The 15,449-nt window shown below is 45.8% G+C and overlaps 2 protein-coding genes across 3 annotated transcripts in view; one reads left to right on the forward strand and one right to left on the reverse strand.

Moving 5' to 3' along the window:
* Positions 1-15,449, forward strand: part of tfb1m (transcription factor B1, mitochondrial) — a 36,507-nt gene that overhangs the window by 8,277 nt on the left and 12,781 nt on the right. The gene's annotated exons all lie outside the window — the stretch shown is intronic.
* LOC146551809 (claudin-20) lies at positions 8,569-10,545 on the reverse strand. Its single transcript, XM_085256202.1, has 2 exons — positions 10,214-10,545; positions 8,569-9,561 (listed from the first exon to the last, which is right to left on the reverse strand). The coding sequence occupies exon 2, from the start codon at positions 9,380-9,382 to the stop codon at positions 8,654-8,656; it is 729 nt and encodes a 242-aa protein (XP_085112328.1). The 5' UTR covers positions 9,383-9,561; positions 10,214-10,545; the 3' UTR covers positions 8,569-8,653.

Consider the following 15,449-nt stretch of genomic DNA (forward strand, 5'->3'; position numbering starts at 1 on the left):
ATCCATTTTACATCAGCGGCTGCGGGGGCCCGTATTGACGCGGGGTGGGCAGATAGGCTCTTATCCCCGCTGCTTAATTTGCCAGTCTTGTCCCTCTCGCCTCTGCTGTGTCACATTGAGTGACTGAGATTGTCCTTGAAGGGTTTCGAGAGTGGCGATTGGCTGCTTTGATGGGGTTCCCCCAGGCTCAGGGTGCCCTAGGTCCGTCCCACTGCAGATCACACCTGCCTCCTCTTCCTTATTAGTCGCTCTCCTCCTGTTAATTCTCACATAGATGGACAGACTGAGTGATGCTTGCATCGCTTCTGGGGTTCACAGCTATGCACGTATCTGAAGGCTCCCTGAGAAAACCGAAATAGGAACTGCCTTTCTGTTTTTGCTTTTGCTTTCATACACATCTCTAATTCATATTCTGGTCAGGGGTCAAGGGGTTTCTGAGTGCACGCTGACATCAAGCATCTGCATCCTCACTGCCTCCTTACATGCAAAGGAGCTGATTTGAAAAGAGAAAAGAGCACACGTTGACTCGCTCATCTCTCTTCCCCTTTCCTCTCCCCCATCTGGGTACAATGTAGGGCTGCCACGATTAGTCGACTAGTCACGATTATGTCGACTATTAAAATCGTCGACGACTAATTTAATAGTCGACGCATCGTTTGAAGCTTTGTAAGATCACAAAGGACACAGGAATGAGTAGTAGGATTTAAGAGTGTAATAACGGACTGAAACAGAAGATGGCAGCACTGCATGTACAAGGATGCCAGCTGCCGTTAAACCCCGAAGAAGAAGAAGCTGTGTCCCAGAATTCATAGCGCAGCTGTCAACAATGGCGGCAGCTAGTTAGTTTTAACTTTACTCTTATTATTCTTTCTGGGTCACAAAATAAACGTTTAACATGTTTTCAGGCGAGAATGTAGCTGTGTAAACCTCAAATATCTGCTCAGTTTATCAAGACACCACATATTTTCAAAAGCGCTCCGAAGTTTTCGGAGACGTCTGTTACCCACTAGCTCGTTAGCTAGGCGGGGGCAAGGCTAACTAGAGCCGTGAGAACACCGGACTCCCGGCAAATCGTTTTCAAACCCACCGCCGTCTTTCGCTAGTCAGGTTAAACATATATATAAGTCACTTAGATAACTTAAAAATGTTATTGTTTGGCTTTCTTTAGTATTTTATTTGTTCCTGAGTAAATCGGTTTGGCTGAGATTAAAGTTATAGTTTTTTGCACAGCTAAAACTGTCAAGCAGACAGCTGATTATCAGAAGTGTGAGACGCTGGAGAATATACTCCGGTGTCCTGTTATATTTTAGAAAGCAAGGAGTTTATTAAACTTCACCGAAACAATCTGCAAATTTCATTAAAAATTAATAAACTACCATCTTGTCTTTATTTTTAGTTAGCACAAACACTTCAAGCTGTAAGCTAATGATGGTTATATAAGACCAGATGCTGCTGGTGCAATAAGCTGTACGCTGTACGTCCAATGGATGATGATCTGATTAGTCGACTAATCGCAAAAATAATCGGTGACTAGTCGACTATCAAAATAATCGTTTGTGGCAGCCCTAGTACAATGTGATTAAAATCAACCTCTTTCCATCGCAGGCGGGTCTGTAAGTCGTGCAGTAGCTGCTCCGTCGCAAACAACCTGCTGTGTCCTCTGTAGAGCTCCTCGGGGGCTCCACGTTGTGCTAACAACTCGGGTATTTGCTGAATAAGGTGAGAATGAAATTGAGGCATGGGGTAGGGCATAACAGGAAATGGAATGAATAAAAGAAAATGAGCTGAGAAATAAGGGAATAAGGGTGGGTGATGATGCAAAAATGGAAGGAAATATTGGTGATGAAAACCAGAATAAATGGAAGCAGGGTTGGAGAGCAGATTATCGTCTGAATATGAGATTTGTCAAATGAAACAAAGCCCAGAGAGCACCAGAAGACAGATTCATGACAGAGATGGATCTGAGAGGAGAGCGAGGCGTACCTCCAAACAGATGGTTGTCTGGGCCGGTCATCAGCCCTGCTCTGAGTAATGGCCGTCACCCACCAACTAACCGAGCCTCACAGGAGGAGCGCCCTACAGATGTTCGCCTTGTACACAATAGTCTACCAAGAGCACAGGCCAGATGAGCAGAGGCTAAATTAAATTTGTTAATGCCGCATTGAACTTCGGTTGTAGCTGGCAGTAGTCAGAGAGCGATTGGACTTGAATTAAAGGTACTGTACATGTACTCCTCCACAGCTCCGAGTTTTGGAGACTTTTTCCTCCTCTGTTGAATTAATTTTATCCTTTTGAATTGAAACAGGTGGTTCACTGGGGAGCATGACCCAGCTCGGACCACCGTGGTGATGAATATCTTCTCTGTGATGTAATGTGGCCTCGCTGCCCGTCTCTACAGCAAGAGTGAATCTCCTCAGAGGGGCTGTGCTGCTTTCTCACCTCCCGCCACACATCCTCCACTCTCACAATTCATCTGAGCCTATTCCTATCCCATAAACGGGGTCAAACGCGGTATCAAGAGTATCAGGGAAAGTTATTTCAATGACTCGTGCCAGCCCAGAAAATGCCCGAAGGCTTGGTCTCAATACATCACGGACCCAAGGTAAAGAAATCTAAAAATACTCCCTTGCTTCTTCCTTCTCCTCTTCCTTCATTTCCGCTCACCTTAAACAAAACGCCAAGGTTGGCAGAGCTAGCTTAAGAACATCTCCAGAGAGCCACTGCCTCCTCCTAACAAGTAACTGTGCCGAGTTTAGCAAATTCAGCTCTGTTTGGTTAGTGAGCACGCAGCGGAGGGGGTGCGGTGTTTTAAAAACCCAGCTATCCTCCAAGGAAAGAAAGTTCAGCTACAAATGAGAAAAATCAAATTACAATACATTTATCATGGGGGAAAAGCCTCACTGCGATGGGAGGCATCAATCTATAAGCTATTAAGTTGAAGGCTTACTTGAGTGTCCAATTTCAACATCACACGCGGCGGTTTGTGACTTACTTTAAGGCTTTTTATGGCGACTGAAGGTGTGGGATGGATCCCAATTTTAAAGTTCCAGGTAAAGATTTACTGGCTATATTAACTAGTTTCACTGGTGAGGTGATGAACAGCATCTTATGATTAAAGGAGCTTCTTTTTCTTTCTTTCCTTGTTGCCTGTCTACAGTAATCATCATTTTAGTCAGGAGAAATATAGATTATCGAAAAATACAAAAACCTTCAGCACCCTTGAAGCGTTTAGCCTCCCTCACCTTCAGCTTACCAAATCCTCCCGGGCACGCGTCGTTCTGCACGCTCCAAAGCTAAAATATTAAAGGGCCTCCTTTGAACTGTCACAGCGTATTGTTTTTCTACAAGCTTCCCTTTTGTCATCTTCATAGCTTTTACTGCCTCTGTCAGCGATTTACCGAGCAGCTAAGGTCGTTGCCGTTATTCCCCGGCCTCACATGTGCGCAGGGACTGGAGGAGAGCGACAAAGGAAGGTCATCCTCCCTCAGCGCTGATGAGCGCATTATATTTCCAGTATGAACCTTCATGAGCATAACTGCTGTCCGAATCAGAGAGCAGCACTTTAAGGGTTGTGACACGTTGGTGCAATTTTGAGCAATGTGGATGTGAGCGATGGCATTTCCCTAACGTGCACAGAGTCTTTTGTTCATCTTATTACCATCCACGCCTCCTCCTCCTTTTTTTCCTGTTTGGTGATATCTGGAAAGACATTTTGCTGACCAGGAAGGTCAACAAACAAATGTGAGCTCGGAGTTGAAAGAAAAGCGCGTGATTAACCCCTGCCTGCAACTGACAAGTGCTCACCTCCCCTCATTTAAAGCTCACACTCCAGATCTGTCATAGCAGCAACTCGGGGTGAAAGCCTTTGATGAAAAATGTAGGTTAAATACACAGAAGAGCAGATCTTATTAGCGTTCCCCCACGAGAGGAGTAGTTATTTGATCTGCACTCGTATTGCATAACCAAACACAGGGAAAGAATGAGATGGGGAGAGAGAGAGGCTTTAATAATCCATGTTTGTTTCAGGAAAGCATATTTTCACTCACCCTCTGTTGATGAGACTCCAATCAGCTGTAATGAGAGCCAGGATTCTAATGTAATAACCACCCCATCTGAAGTGTATAGGCTAAATATGACACCAGCGTGAACGTGAGGGAACGTGCTGTGCAGGATTGTGATCTGAACCAAACTCCCATCAAGTCTGAGACATTTTCACAGACATTTTCAATTTTAATATTAGACAAAGATCACAGAGTTTGTTTGTTGTATGAAGGGGAAAAGCTATCCAAACCTAGCTGCTACGGTACCTTGTTAAATCATGAATTAACCACAGAAAGCTTCAGTTTCAGGCCTGATTATAGCCAAACCTGTTGAATAACATTAAATAGAACCTGTGAAGTGAATCAGGCTAAAATAGAAACAAGTGAGAGACGAGGTCACTGCCATCTCTCAGTCTGGAAAGGGTTAAAAATCCATTTCTAAAGCTTTGAGATGCCAGTGAACCACAGTGAGAGGGATTATCCACGTTATCCACAAACCTTGGAATAGAGCTGAACCTTCCCAGGAGTGACCGGCCTACCAAAGTTACTGAACGAGCGCATCGACGCCCCGTCCAGGACGGCAGAGAACAACCCCAAACAACACTTAAAAAACTGCAGGCCTCACTTCTCTCAGTCTGACTCACATCCGAACGGCTCAGAAACAACAAAATGAACGTTTTGGAGTGAAATAATCACAGTCTGGGTTCAAATGCAGTTAAGACGCTTTGGCGTGGCCTGAAACGGGAAGTTCATGTCGGAAAACCCTCCAGTGTGGCTGAATGCAAACAATTCTGCGAATTCCTCCACAGTCATGTGAAAGGCTCGTTGCTGGTTATCATTAAAGGTGGCACAACCAGTTATTAGGTTAAAGGGAAATTACGTTTTTAACATTTGTTTGATCTGAAACGTGTAAATGTGACAAATCTGCAACAAATTAAGAAATGAGAAACGGGGTAAATACCATTTCATAGCACTGATTAATTATTAAAGAACTGGGACAAAGAAGTGTGGTCTGCAGCGGAGGAGTAAACTAGTCCATTTTCAGTTAATCTGATTGATCAGTTGGTCTAAGGATCCTTTTTTTCTAGCAAAAATGTGATAAAATACCAAAAAGAGAGGTGGCAAAAAATGTTCTTCTTTCCACCAGTTGGCAGAAGAGTTTACATGTCGTTAAACTCGTCGCTTTGTGCGAGATAAACCAGCCAACTCGGATAACTCGCGTTCCCTTCAACTCCCAGAAGTGTCGTTATTGCTTCCTTCGTGTATTCGCTCATGTTATCACTAAGAAATAACTGGAGGAGATTGGGAGCAGCTTTATAAAACCCTTTCTTTAAGTGCGATTTTCAGAGAATCCTTTTTATTTTTTTTATTCTTGTTGTTGGACGCACTGCTGTACTGGTGGGTGCTGCATACGAGCAGCCTGCCTTCCCTCCTGCACGCTGCGCAGCCTGTACCATCCAGCAATCTGTACATTTGGCAGGAAGATGAATGCTATCGCCGTCCCCATCAGCCACACACATAAAAGCACATCCAGCAGGCGCGCTGCTTTCACAAAATAGTTTTATTGGTAAAAAATAGAACTACTTGCACAAGCACATTGAGACAACTGTATCAGAACTTGTGAACTGTTTATCATCACAAATATGCTCTGGCAAAGTAAGAAGTGCTAAAGCATCCACAAAAATAAGCTGCAGTTATCAAAACCATAAATCAACGTCTTGGTACAGGATACGCAGGAGAGCTTAACTCTTTTTAGGACCTAGTCACTTTGCACTCTGGCCATTTATAAGCTAATGAAATCGCGTGCTGATGATCAAGCTGCACAGCCACAAAAAAGAGAGATTTTTAGCTAATTTTTTTCCCTGCATAATCATATCAGACCGAAAGACTTTCCCTTTTTTTCCAGAGTGCCAGTTGTGTGATGTACTTGTCCTGGTCCAGAGAGGTTGAATGCTCAGCCATTTGAACCGAACTGCTGTCAAATAACGTAAACGTGCACTGACTAGTCTTCTTATAAAGAAGATATGATATGAGCGTGGTGTATCTTATACTGAACCAGTGTGAAGGAATCCCGATCCTTCAGTAGGAAACCTAAACGTATTAAAAATCTAGACGCTTGTGTACAGTTGTCACAGACCTGCAGTAAACCGGAATTCCTGAAACAAGCGTTATTTACTTTTCACTCGTCTTCCTCCTGTTTCGTCTCGCTGTGCTTTGGGAAATGAGGAATAAAGAGGATTTAAAATAACCCTCAAAAGCCGCACCGGACTGTACACAAGCATCCAGCTGATTCGGACGAATCACAAATCCATAAAACATTTGCTAATGTAGAATTCATGTACAAACAAGTTGTTAAAAAAATAAACAAAAAGAACTTCCGATATTATTAAAACGTGTCATCATGAGACCATTTGGCACATTCTCAAAACACATAACGTGTCAGTATTACTTGATGACTTGGCACATTCTTTACTTTGTTTATTGCATTGGTAATGGTGCCTGGGCAGTGAGTCGTTGTCAGGAGGCCAGTTCCTTTGGGAGCAGTCTGAGCTGGGCAAGAGGGCTAAACCGGGGCGGGGCAAAAAAAAACAACCCCGCGGGGCCACCGGCAGCTCCCACAGCGAATCCCGTGGTGTGCCGGCAGCAGCCTGCAGGTGGCGAGCTGGGCTTAGCCATCTGCTCTCCCCCAGGAAGCTGCATTCTTATGAGAGAGAAGGAGAGAATGTGCAGTTCTATACATCACTGCCAAGGCCTGTCTCAAGCATAAAAACAATATTCCTCCCATCTTCTTACCTCAGAAAATAGAGCGCACGGTAACTGTGAAAGCGTAGCTGCAAAACTGACACGAGTGCGTGTTTGTGTGCGTCTCAGAAGGACATGCTTTCAACATGCATCAGTGTTCTCTTGTCAGGAATCATATCCTGACACAAGCAGGACGGGGAGATGGAGTAAAAAAAGACGAGGGCGACTGGTAGGTAAACGAGGACAGTCTGGTGGATGAAATTTAAGACACTGAGACCCTTCTGCAGGTGCAGGCTGGTAGTGTATGCGCATTGCTGACGTACTTGAAAAACAAGTCGCATATGGAGAATGACTCAAATCATTTTTAGCCTCTTGCCACACGACTACCCAGTTGGCTGTGACTCAGGATTCCTCCTCTTATCTGCTTTGTTTTTTCCTCTGTGCCACTGCACCATTAAACATGTGTTCATCCATGTGAGACCGCATGCACGGCATAGACACCATATAGGGGTGTGTTACAAAGAAGAGCCATTTACCAGCCCCCCCCCCCCCCCCCCCCCCCCCCCCCCCCCGACCAGGGCTTCTGCTTCATGTCACTGGTTAATAAAGGGGATTAGTGAAAGTAGTGTGAGCAGAGGCTCTGATGAAAGCTTATGGAATGCCATGGCAAGAGAAAAAGATGCCCCCTACCCACCTGCCCACTCAAAATAAAACAACTTGACTGATTGACACGCACATACCCCCAGACAATGCTTGAATTCGGTTTCCATGGCAGTGTGGAGGTGGATGACAGGAGAGAAAAGCACATGCAAAAAGCCGGCGTGTCGGAGTGTTTACTGCATACGAGAAGACGCACAAGTGCATGTGTAAATGTGTGGGCGTGATCGTCTGGGATGGATCGAGATGGGTAGCTGCTACTTACAGGCAGACTGTTTTTGTTTGGATGGAAATATGAGATGGTCCACTCTGCTGCTGAAGTATTGGATCACGCTCTTTTCAATTTCTCTCCATCTCTCTCATATTTCCACCTGCAGAGAGAGACGCAGGCATCTGTTTGCCTGCATTTTCTCTCTTAAATCCAGCCCAGCAGCCCACATCTACTCCTCCTGACAGTCCTCTTTGAACAGTTACAGCAGGGTAATGTTTCTACAGCTTTTCAGGCACAGGCATTGTGTGGCTATGTCTCAGTCTTCTACCAGGCATTCCGCTGTATTTGTACACAGGCTCCACACAGCATGCTTTAGAGGCAAAATATCAACGTCATTCTAGTAGCTAACAAAAATATGCCCATTTATTTCATTAGTCAATTCCATGTTGCATTCTAGTGGACAAGCATAGGATAAACTACAATGGCTTGCTATGTGAGGGTTTCCACCTACTGCTCTTGGGCTTTATATTGCCTGTTTTATCAAATGAGACGAAGGACTGAACGATTGTAAATAGCAGCTAAATAATCGTATGTTTTTTCCTTCAATTTAAACCTTTGGCGAGGAAAAAAAAAACTCCACTCAAGGCTTCCTTATTTGCTTAATTCATTCCGCAGGGAACTCTGTGTGATTTACTGATGAAGGATGTCTGCGTTTGGTTGGCAGCTTCCGTCAGTTCTGCAGCACCTTATCCTGGTATCCTGGCTCCTTGCACATTCACGCCGTTTGTTCCAAGGCGCTGCTCAGGGAATACCTCGACTGCTTGTGCTTGCAAAACAGAAAAAAGAAGATGGAGCAGAAGGAAAAATGTGATTTCAAAGTTGTTGCTCTCCTCTTTTTTTTTTTTTTTCCCCCCTCCAACTCCATCCTTGAGTAGATCCTAGTGCGTAGCCGTGATGTTTCCCCTCGGGCTCGTCTCCCTTTGGCGTGCACAGCACTGCGTTATTACACGTAGTCCTGCAGGCTGTAGCCCGTCTTATTGTCTAATGGGGAGAGAGAGCAGTACTGGTGCTGGAGCTCCTGCTGCTGCTGAAGCAGCTGTTGTTGCTGCTGCTGGAGAAGCAATTTGTCAGGGGGGGGCAGCAGGACCAGATCCTGGGGTCCGTGTCTCTTTCCCGAGCAGGACATACAGAAAATGGACCCCCCCACAAAGAGGAAACCTGCGGAAACAAAGGCAACGTACACGGCACCTCCAGGCTCAAACTTATTGCTCTCGGGAACGCTGGAATCCAGGAAGTTGGTGATGACCTCATTGGTAAACCAAGACGCAGGCACCAGACACAGAAAGCCTGCAGCGACGAAGCAGCCACCGCTGGCGATGGCGGCGTGTCGCTTGGAGCGCCGTCCACCTCCCCAGCGCGTGCATTTTAGTCCCAGGGAGGCGAGGCAAAGGCCCATGGCAGCCAGTACGCAGCACAGCACCATAGTGGTGCGAGCAGTCTGCAAGTATGCGGGTAGTGAAAGCACTGAATACTTAAGTGTGCAACTAAACATGCCTGTGCTGTACCATGTGCAGTCCATCCACAGTCCCTGCATCTGGGAGATAGCTGTGATGATGTTGGAGCCCACATCTGCGCTCACCTTCCAGTTAGGCAGCAGAGTGGCCACCATGGCGCCCATGATGCCCAGCAGAGCTAGGACGAATCCAAATATCTGCATGCCCGTGGATGCCATGCTGCTTTTCAAGTCGACGCCGCTGCCGCCTCAGCCGTTGTCCTCTCCGGGCAGCATTCACCCCGCTCCGGCACCGCTGCTCGTGGACCCCCGCCGCCTCCCTCCCCTCCTTTGGTGGTGCACCAGCTGCCAGTCAGAATCCCCCAGTTCCCCGGCTCCTCAGCTGCAGCTCCACTGGGCTGGAGGAGAGAGACGGAAATGAGAAATTCACATCTCATTCACCTCACACAAGCGCAGACTTTTTTCTTTTTTGGCTGGAAACAAAGGACAGCATCAAGCACTGGCGCTAAGAGCTGGCTCAGGCTCACTGTAGGTAAGCAAAACACCGCCGGTCGTTGTGCATGTGTGCTCTACTCCTCTGCTTTTACAGAGCTACTGTCTGTGAGGAAGATGAGTTTGTGTTTGAGGTATTTGCCATGCTCAGTAGTCACAGTATGTGGACTCTGAGCTGCAGTGCCTTCACTCCACTCACACAGTCGACTGTATTTTCTACCACTTTGATTTCAGCGCTGTTTACCGAACAAACTGAGACTAGCCTTTAAAGACTTGCACAGCCTCATCTAAAGCTGGAACACCAATTATTATTTACTCGGTCGCAGAAATAAACTTTGAAAATAAAGCTTTTTTTTCTCTATATTACTATTTTATTTTATTTTATTTTATTTTTTTTTTATTTTATTCACATTTTTTAGTCGGACCTCCTGACATAACGGTTTTTCTCATTCACGGCTCGTTCCAGCTTGTAATGAACAGTAAACGCGGGCCACTTGTTTCCGTTTTGTTTCCCGGTCCAGTCTGAAAGAAAGCAGCGCTGTGGGAATGATCTCTTACCCCGGCTGGTGCAGAGCTGGCGCGTCACGGTGTTCGCAGTGATTCCGGTAAACACGGCAGGCTTCTGAGGGGGCGAGGAGCACGATTCATCCCGGACCGCGGAGCCGTTCGAGCCATCCATTTCCTTAGCAACAGAGCGGAGAGACCACACAGGCTCGACCGGAGCCCGGAGGAATAACCGGAGCTCTCTCGCTCTCTCGCGCGCGCGCTCTCTCTCTCTTTGTGAGTCGCTCCTCGCCGGTTTGTGTGTCTGCGCGTGCGTGGGCTCGCGCGTTGGAGCAGAGCGGTCTCTGCCTCCCAACTTCAAAGACGGCTCAAACCTCACAGCTCCGCGCCGCTACTGTACTACCGACACCACCTCCACCTTCGAGCAGCCAGAACAGGACCGGAACTACTTCTGCCGTTTCACTCGAACCGAACTCCTTTAATTACTGATTTCGCGTCATTTTCACTATTTTCTACATTATTTATCATTAATTTCACTAAACAATTACGTGACTAGTCATATATAAGTTATATATTTACATGTCTTAGGTTTATATACAAAAAATGACTTTTGTCCCCTAGAGAGAGCTTCAGTAAAATAAAACTGTCCAAACATCAGATTTTATCTGGTTATTTATTTATACATTATTTTTGTGAATTTGTTTTTGTGTTAATATTTTAGAACTGATTACAGTAGTGCATGTTGTTACAGAGTGCTATTTGTTTTTTGTTTTTTTATTTTACAAAAGGGTCATATTGGCATATAAAGAGTTTATGAAACAATAACAGGGAGAAAAATCCTTGTGCTATGCAGTATAAACTGCCTGGGGCTTTAAAAGCGCCTTGTTTGACAGAAACCTGTACATTTCCCGTTGTTTCTGGCTGTATAATAAGCAGATTTTTGTGTCGTGCAGGATTAACTTAAAGACCAGTTACAAAAAAAATGTGTGGCTCGTGGCTCAAGCATTTATTAAAAGATACCAGAAATCCCCCCCATGATGGGGAAAAATGCTGCTAACTAACAAAATAAAATGATATTCATCCCATTGTTGCACTGAGCTTCCTAGTTAATCATAATTCAGTGCTGCTGTTGTTAAAATGTATGCCTAAGTAATGGCTGAGAGGGCTAGATAAGATTTCCAATCATAGCCTGACGGTACCATGGGGAAGGGTACTCTAATTAAGGCAGAAGAAATAGCTGCTATGATTGTGGCCAGATGAGCTGGTCAGGCTTTGGTATTGTGAGGCTTTGTTTTTCTAGGTCCAGAGGCCAGAGGAGCATGTGTATCCCGCCATGCCAAAACTGACCCTCCCCAGAGCATCATCTTCATCAGCATCAGTCAGCAGGATGCTAAAATTCACAGCTGCTCCCCTGTCTTTGCCCGTCTTTCCTCCCTTCCCTGTAGAGGACATAGAACAACAGGGGGAGTGGCTACTGGCTAGGACGGCCTTGATTCATGAATGACAAAGAGGACAAAAGAGCGAGAGAGGAAGAAAATCAGGCAGGGTTTAATAGAGCCGATATCCTGATATCCTTGTAAATGCAGATGTGCGTTGCTCTTATTTTGCTGCAAAGGCACAAAAACGTCCGGCTGTGGGAAATAGTTTTGCCAGTCTCCCAACTGCAGTACAGGCCAGGTATTGGAGACGGTGATGCGTGGTCATTACGTGGAGATGGTTTGGTAGCAATTGATTTGTTTAGCTATTGATCCGGTTGTTTATTTCTACCCAGCCTCCACTGTTTTTCCTGTAAACTACCCCTCAGAGACCCTGGTCTTAAAATGAGATGTGGGGATGGTGCACACAACATTAGCTCCAGTGTGATGCCGGTGTCGACCTTCGGCGCTACATTCTTAGAATTCCTTGTGGGACGCACCTGCAGCGAGATGAGAGATTTTCCAGTTTTCTACACGCACACTGCAGTATGGCGTGTGTGACCTGTCTCCTGGTAACTGATGAGATCTTAAGTGCTGATGCTGCTGTTGTTCGCTTAGAAGCAAGATAAATAAATAAATAAATAAATGCATTATAGAGGGAATGGATGTAGGGGGAGAAGAGCAAAATGCAGTCAACAAATACCCAGTGGGTGCAGATGTGACGCTGTGATGTGTGAAGATTTTGTGGGCTATTATAAGCGTGGTCCCTTTTTATTTTATCACCTTACAGCAGAGCTCTCCAGCGTTTCTGCAGCGTAGCTGTGAGGCGCTGCCGGCCCAGCCGTGCTCCTTTTTGCCCGCGCGAGGGGCTTTTATCGTTCACTTTACGTTTTTTTTTTCCCCGTTTTATGTCCGCTCTTGCGTAATTGGTTTTCAGGCTCATCGCCTTGCAACAGCGATTTGTTCACAGTTCCGATGCAAGGTGTCTTGCGATAGCTGTGATGTTGCTGTCACTGCAATCTTGTTGCAGAGCAGGGTCCAAGTCTAGTTTCACCCTACATAATATGTGCAAACCCGTCTCAGACAAAACATTTCTGACATTTTGTAAAATTACCAGCATATTAAAGACTCTCTTCGGGCTACACCGTGAAGCAAGTGGCCGAGCCTGGACTGACGTGTGTGAGGCTTTTAGTGTCCCGTATGAACTTCTTTTTCCCATGCTATCATCATTTACTGGCACAGTAAATTTCACATTTTTGGGCAAAGTTCAAGCTTTTCTATGACGAAAGTTTCTCTCCAAGGAGCTGATCTTGTCAGAGGCTAGGCTGGAGTGTCTCGAATGTCCTGTGTGCATGCCAAGGGCCAATTTCATGGGAAGTATGCTGGGCTGCCTGCACAGGAAGCCCTAAGCCCTTCCTTCTTAAACCCCTCAAGCAATATCAGCCTGGTATATTCAGTGGCATTGACTGCTGCCTTCTCCTCTCCGAGAGGCTGTCTGCCTCCTCTGATGTAATGGAGGTTGTCTTCCCAAGGTATTGTCATGATTAATGCAGCTCTTCCCTCTTCGGTTGCAGGATCTCCGTGAGCTTTTGTCTCGTGTATTCCCTGGCTGTATATAGCTTTCTTCCATCCCCCAGCTCTTTCTCCAAACCTGCCATTATGTAAGTGTCGGAGGTTCAGGTAGTGTAGTGGCTAGAGCCCGAGGGCCCCTGCCATCTCATCTTGGCTACGCTTAGAGGGACATGACAAATTACTGCTCACACGCAATTGGGTAAAGTCACCAAGAAAGACACATCGGAGATGGAAATGGGGGGAAAGGAGAGCAAGAGAAGGAAGCTGTATAAAGTAATAGTGCTGCTTTTGGAAGGTCAAACACATGAAATATAGTAAAGTGCAAATCTTTTCATGCAGATGTCCGATTATTGGGTCAGAAAAAGGTCTGAAGTTGAGGACGAAAGCAGACGTGACTGTTCAGAACGCTCGAACCGAATCACTGTACGCTTCATAAAAGGCGCCATTGTTGGTTAATCGGATTATTTGAGTTGCCATATTTGGAATAAGAAGCAGGTTCAGAGTTGGTGTAAATGTTTGAAGTCGTTGTTTCCCAAATGTAATCAAGTTATCTGAATTAAGTGAGTCAGAGCGAGAGGAATGTTCATGAGCTGGACTAAAGATCCTTACATAACAGCTCAAATTGGGCTAATGAGTCGCTTGTTTATTTTTCTTCTTCTCCTAAAAAAAATGACTCCCACAGTCTGGCCAGCCTGTGTGCTCTTCACAGGTGATCCCCACTGCTACCTTTGTACAGCACAGGGTGACGGATAATGGGCTCAGAGGGGGTCGGTAAGTCTGGGATATGCTTCACAGAGAGCATTGAAGGCATGTTCACAGCGCCTCGGCACAGGAGCCAGGTGACGGCACGTGATTTAAGATGGATTAATGGCAGGGAGTGGGACATATTACAGTGGTGCTACCTAGTGAAGTCATGTAGCAAGGCCACACATAAATCAAACGGGCAAAGTGACTTGGACAAGCTGATGGCTGAAATGCTGCTGCCTGTATAGTCCCAGTATCGACTTTTCCCTTGCTCCTCTCTTAAATCATGAAGTGCGGAATATAAATGGCCTAATTATTCCAGCAGAGAGTGAAATTAAAGACGTTCCTTTTTATTGCTTCTTCCTAGCAGATGGTGGTCTGATCTAGCGTCACCAAAGCACCCATACAAGTGTTTTTCCAAATTCCAGATACAAAGTCCTGACTGAATTTCTGTCGACACGACAGGTGGAGACGGCGCCTTTCATGATGCAGACAAAATACCGCAGCCCCGCCGCTGGGTGCCCGGGACGGCTCGTGGCCTTTGATTGTAAAATATTCTCTGTGTAAATGATAAACTCATTTTGAAGAAGATTTAAGATTAATTGTTTATACCCACGACATCCTTTGTCCCTGCTCCTTATGCTGCATCCAGTTTGAAGCATTCCCGTACTGTTATAGCGCACAGCCTTCAGGGCTGGTGAGACAAAGAGTCTCCACTGCTGCTGTCCCATTAAAAGCCTCTTTGGCAGGATGCTCAGCAGCAACCAGGCATCTCTGGACTACACAGGGATCTATAGATCTGATATGAGATAGAGCTGTGGTTTACAAGCGCTCCTGAACGCTACATCTGTTTTTAAAGAAAAACAACAACTCTAAATGGCTTAATTAAAATCCTTTGGTACCCTTGGACCACTTTAGCTTTCTTCCCCTAATTATCAACACCAGCCGCGACTCCCGGACAGCACGAAGCAGCTGAGAAGGAGAGTGAATCACACAATCCAGAGATACAAGCCACATGGGTGCACAAGGAGCTCCGCGGGGCACGTCGTCACCACAGGAAGACTTTGAACGGAGTTGAATTAGATGTCATTTTATTTTACCCCCGTTAAGCGTGAGAAGGGGGCGCTTATCCTTAGGGGATGTGTGGTTCACATGTTTGTATTGCCTCGAATCTTTAAATTAACATTGCCAGTCATGCACCAGCACGCTTTGCTCCTTTTGCAGCTTTTGCCATCTCTGCGGTTCCTCCCAGCGTATACCTGAATAAAAAGTCATGTGAAATTACAGATAAAAGCACTTAAGGACTACGAAATGTGTTATTATTAAGAATAGCACTCTGGATGTGTGTCTATGTAGCTCCCCTTTTCGATGTGCTCGAGCAGTCCCACTCAGTGCTCCCTCCTGAGGGAAGTAAGGCTATTACTGACTATGGAAAGACTGACAGGCAGCTGTTGTGCTCTGCTGCCCGTAGTCTGCCTGAGCTTTAGGTCCCCACGCAGTGCAGTATCACCCTGATTGTGCAGTATCTCCTTTAACTATAACTTACAGAACTGGCAGCA

The sequence above is a fragment of the Mchenga conophoros genome, linkage group LG19 (assembly GCF_057382185.1).
Source record: "Mchenga conophoros isolate Kocher_MC1m ecotype Shallow Benthic linkage group LG19, M_conophoros_male_GT1.1, whole genome shotgun sequence".
In the NCBI taxonomy this organism is placed as follows: domain Eukaryota; kingdom Metazoa; phylum Chordata; class Actinopteri; order Cichliformes; family Cichlidae; genus Mchenga; species Mchenga conophoros.

Coding starts and splice junctions, on each gene's coding strand:
- LOC146551809 (XM_085256202.1), bottom strand. CDS start 9,382: ATGGCATCCACGGGCATGCAGATATTTGGATTCGTCCTAGCTCTGCTG.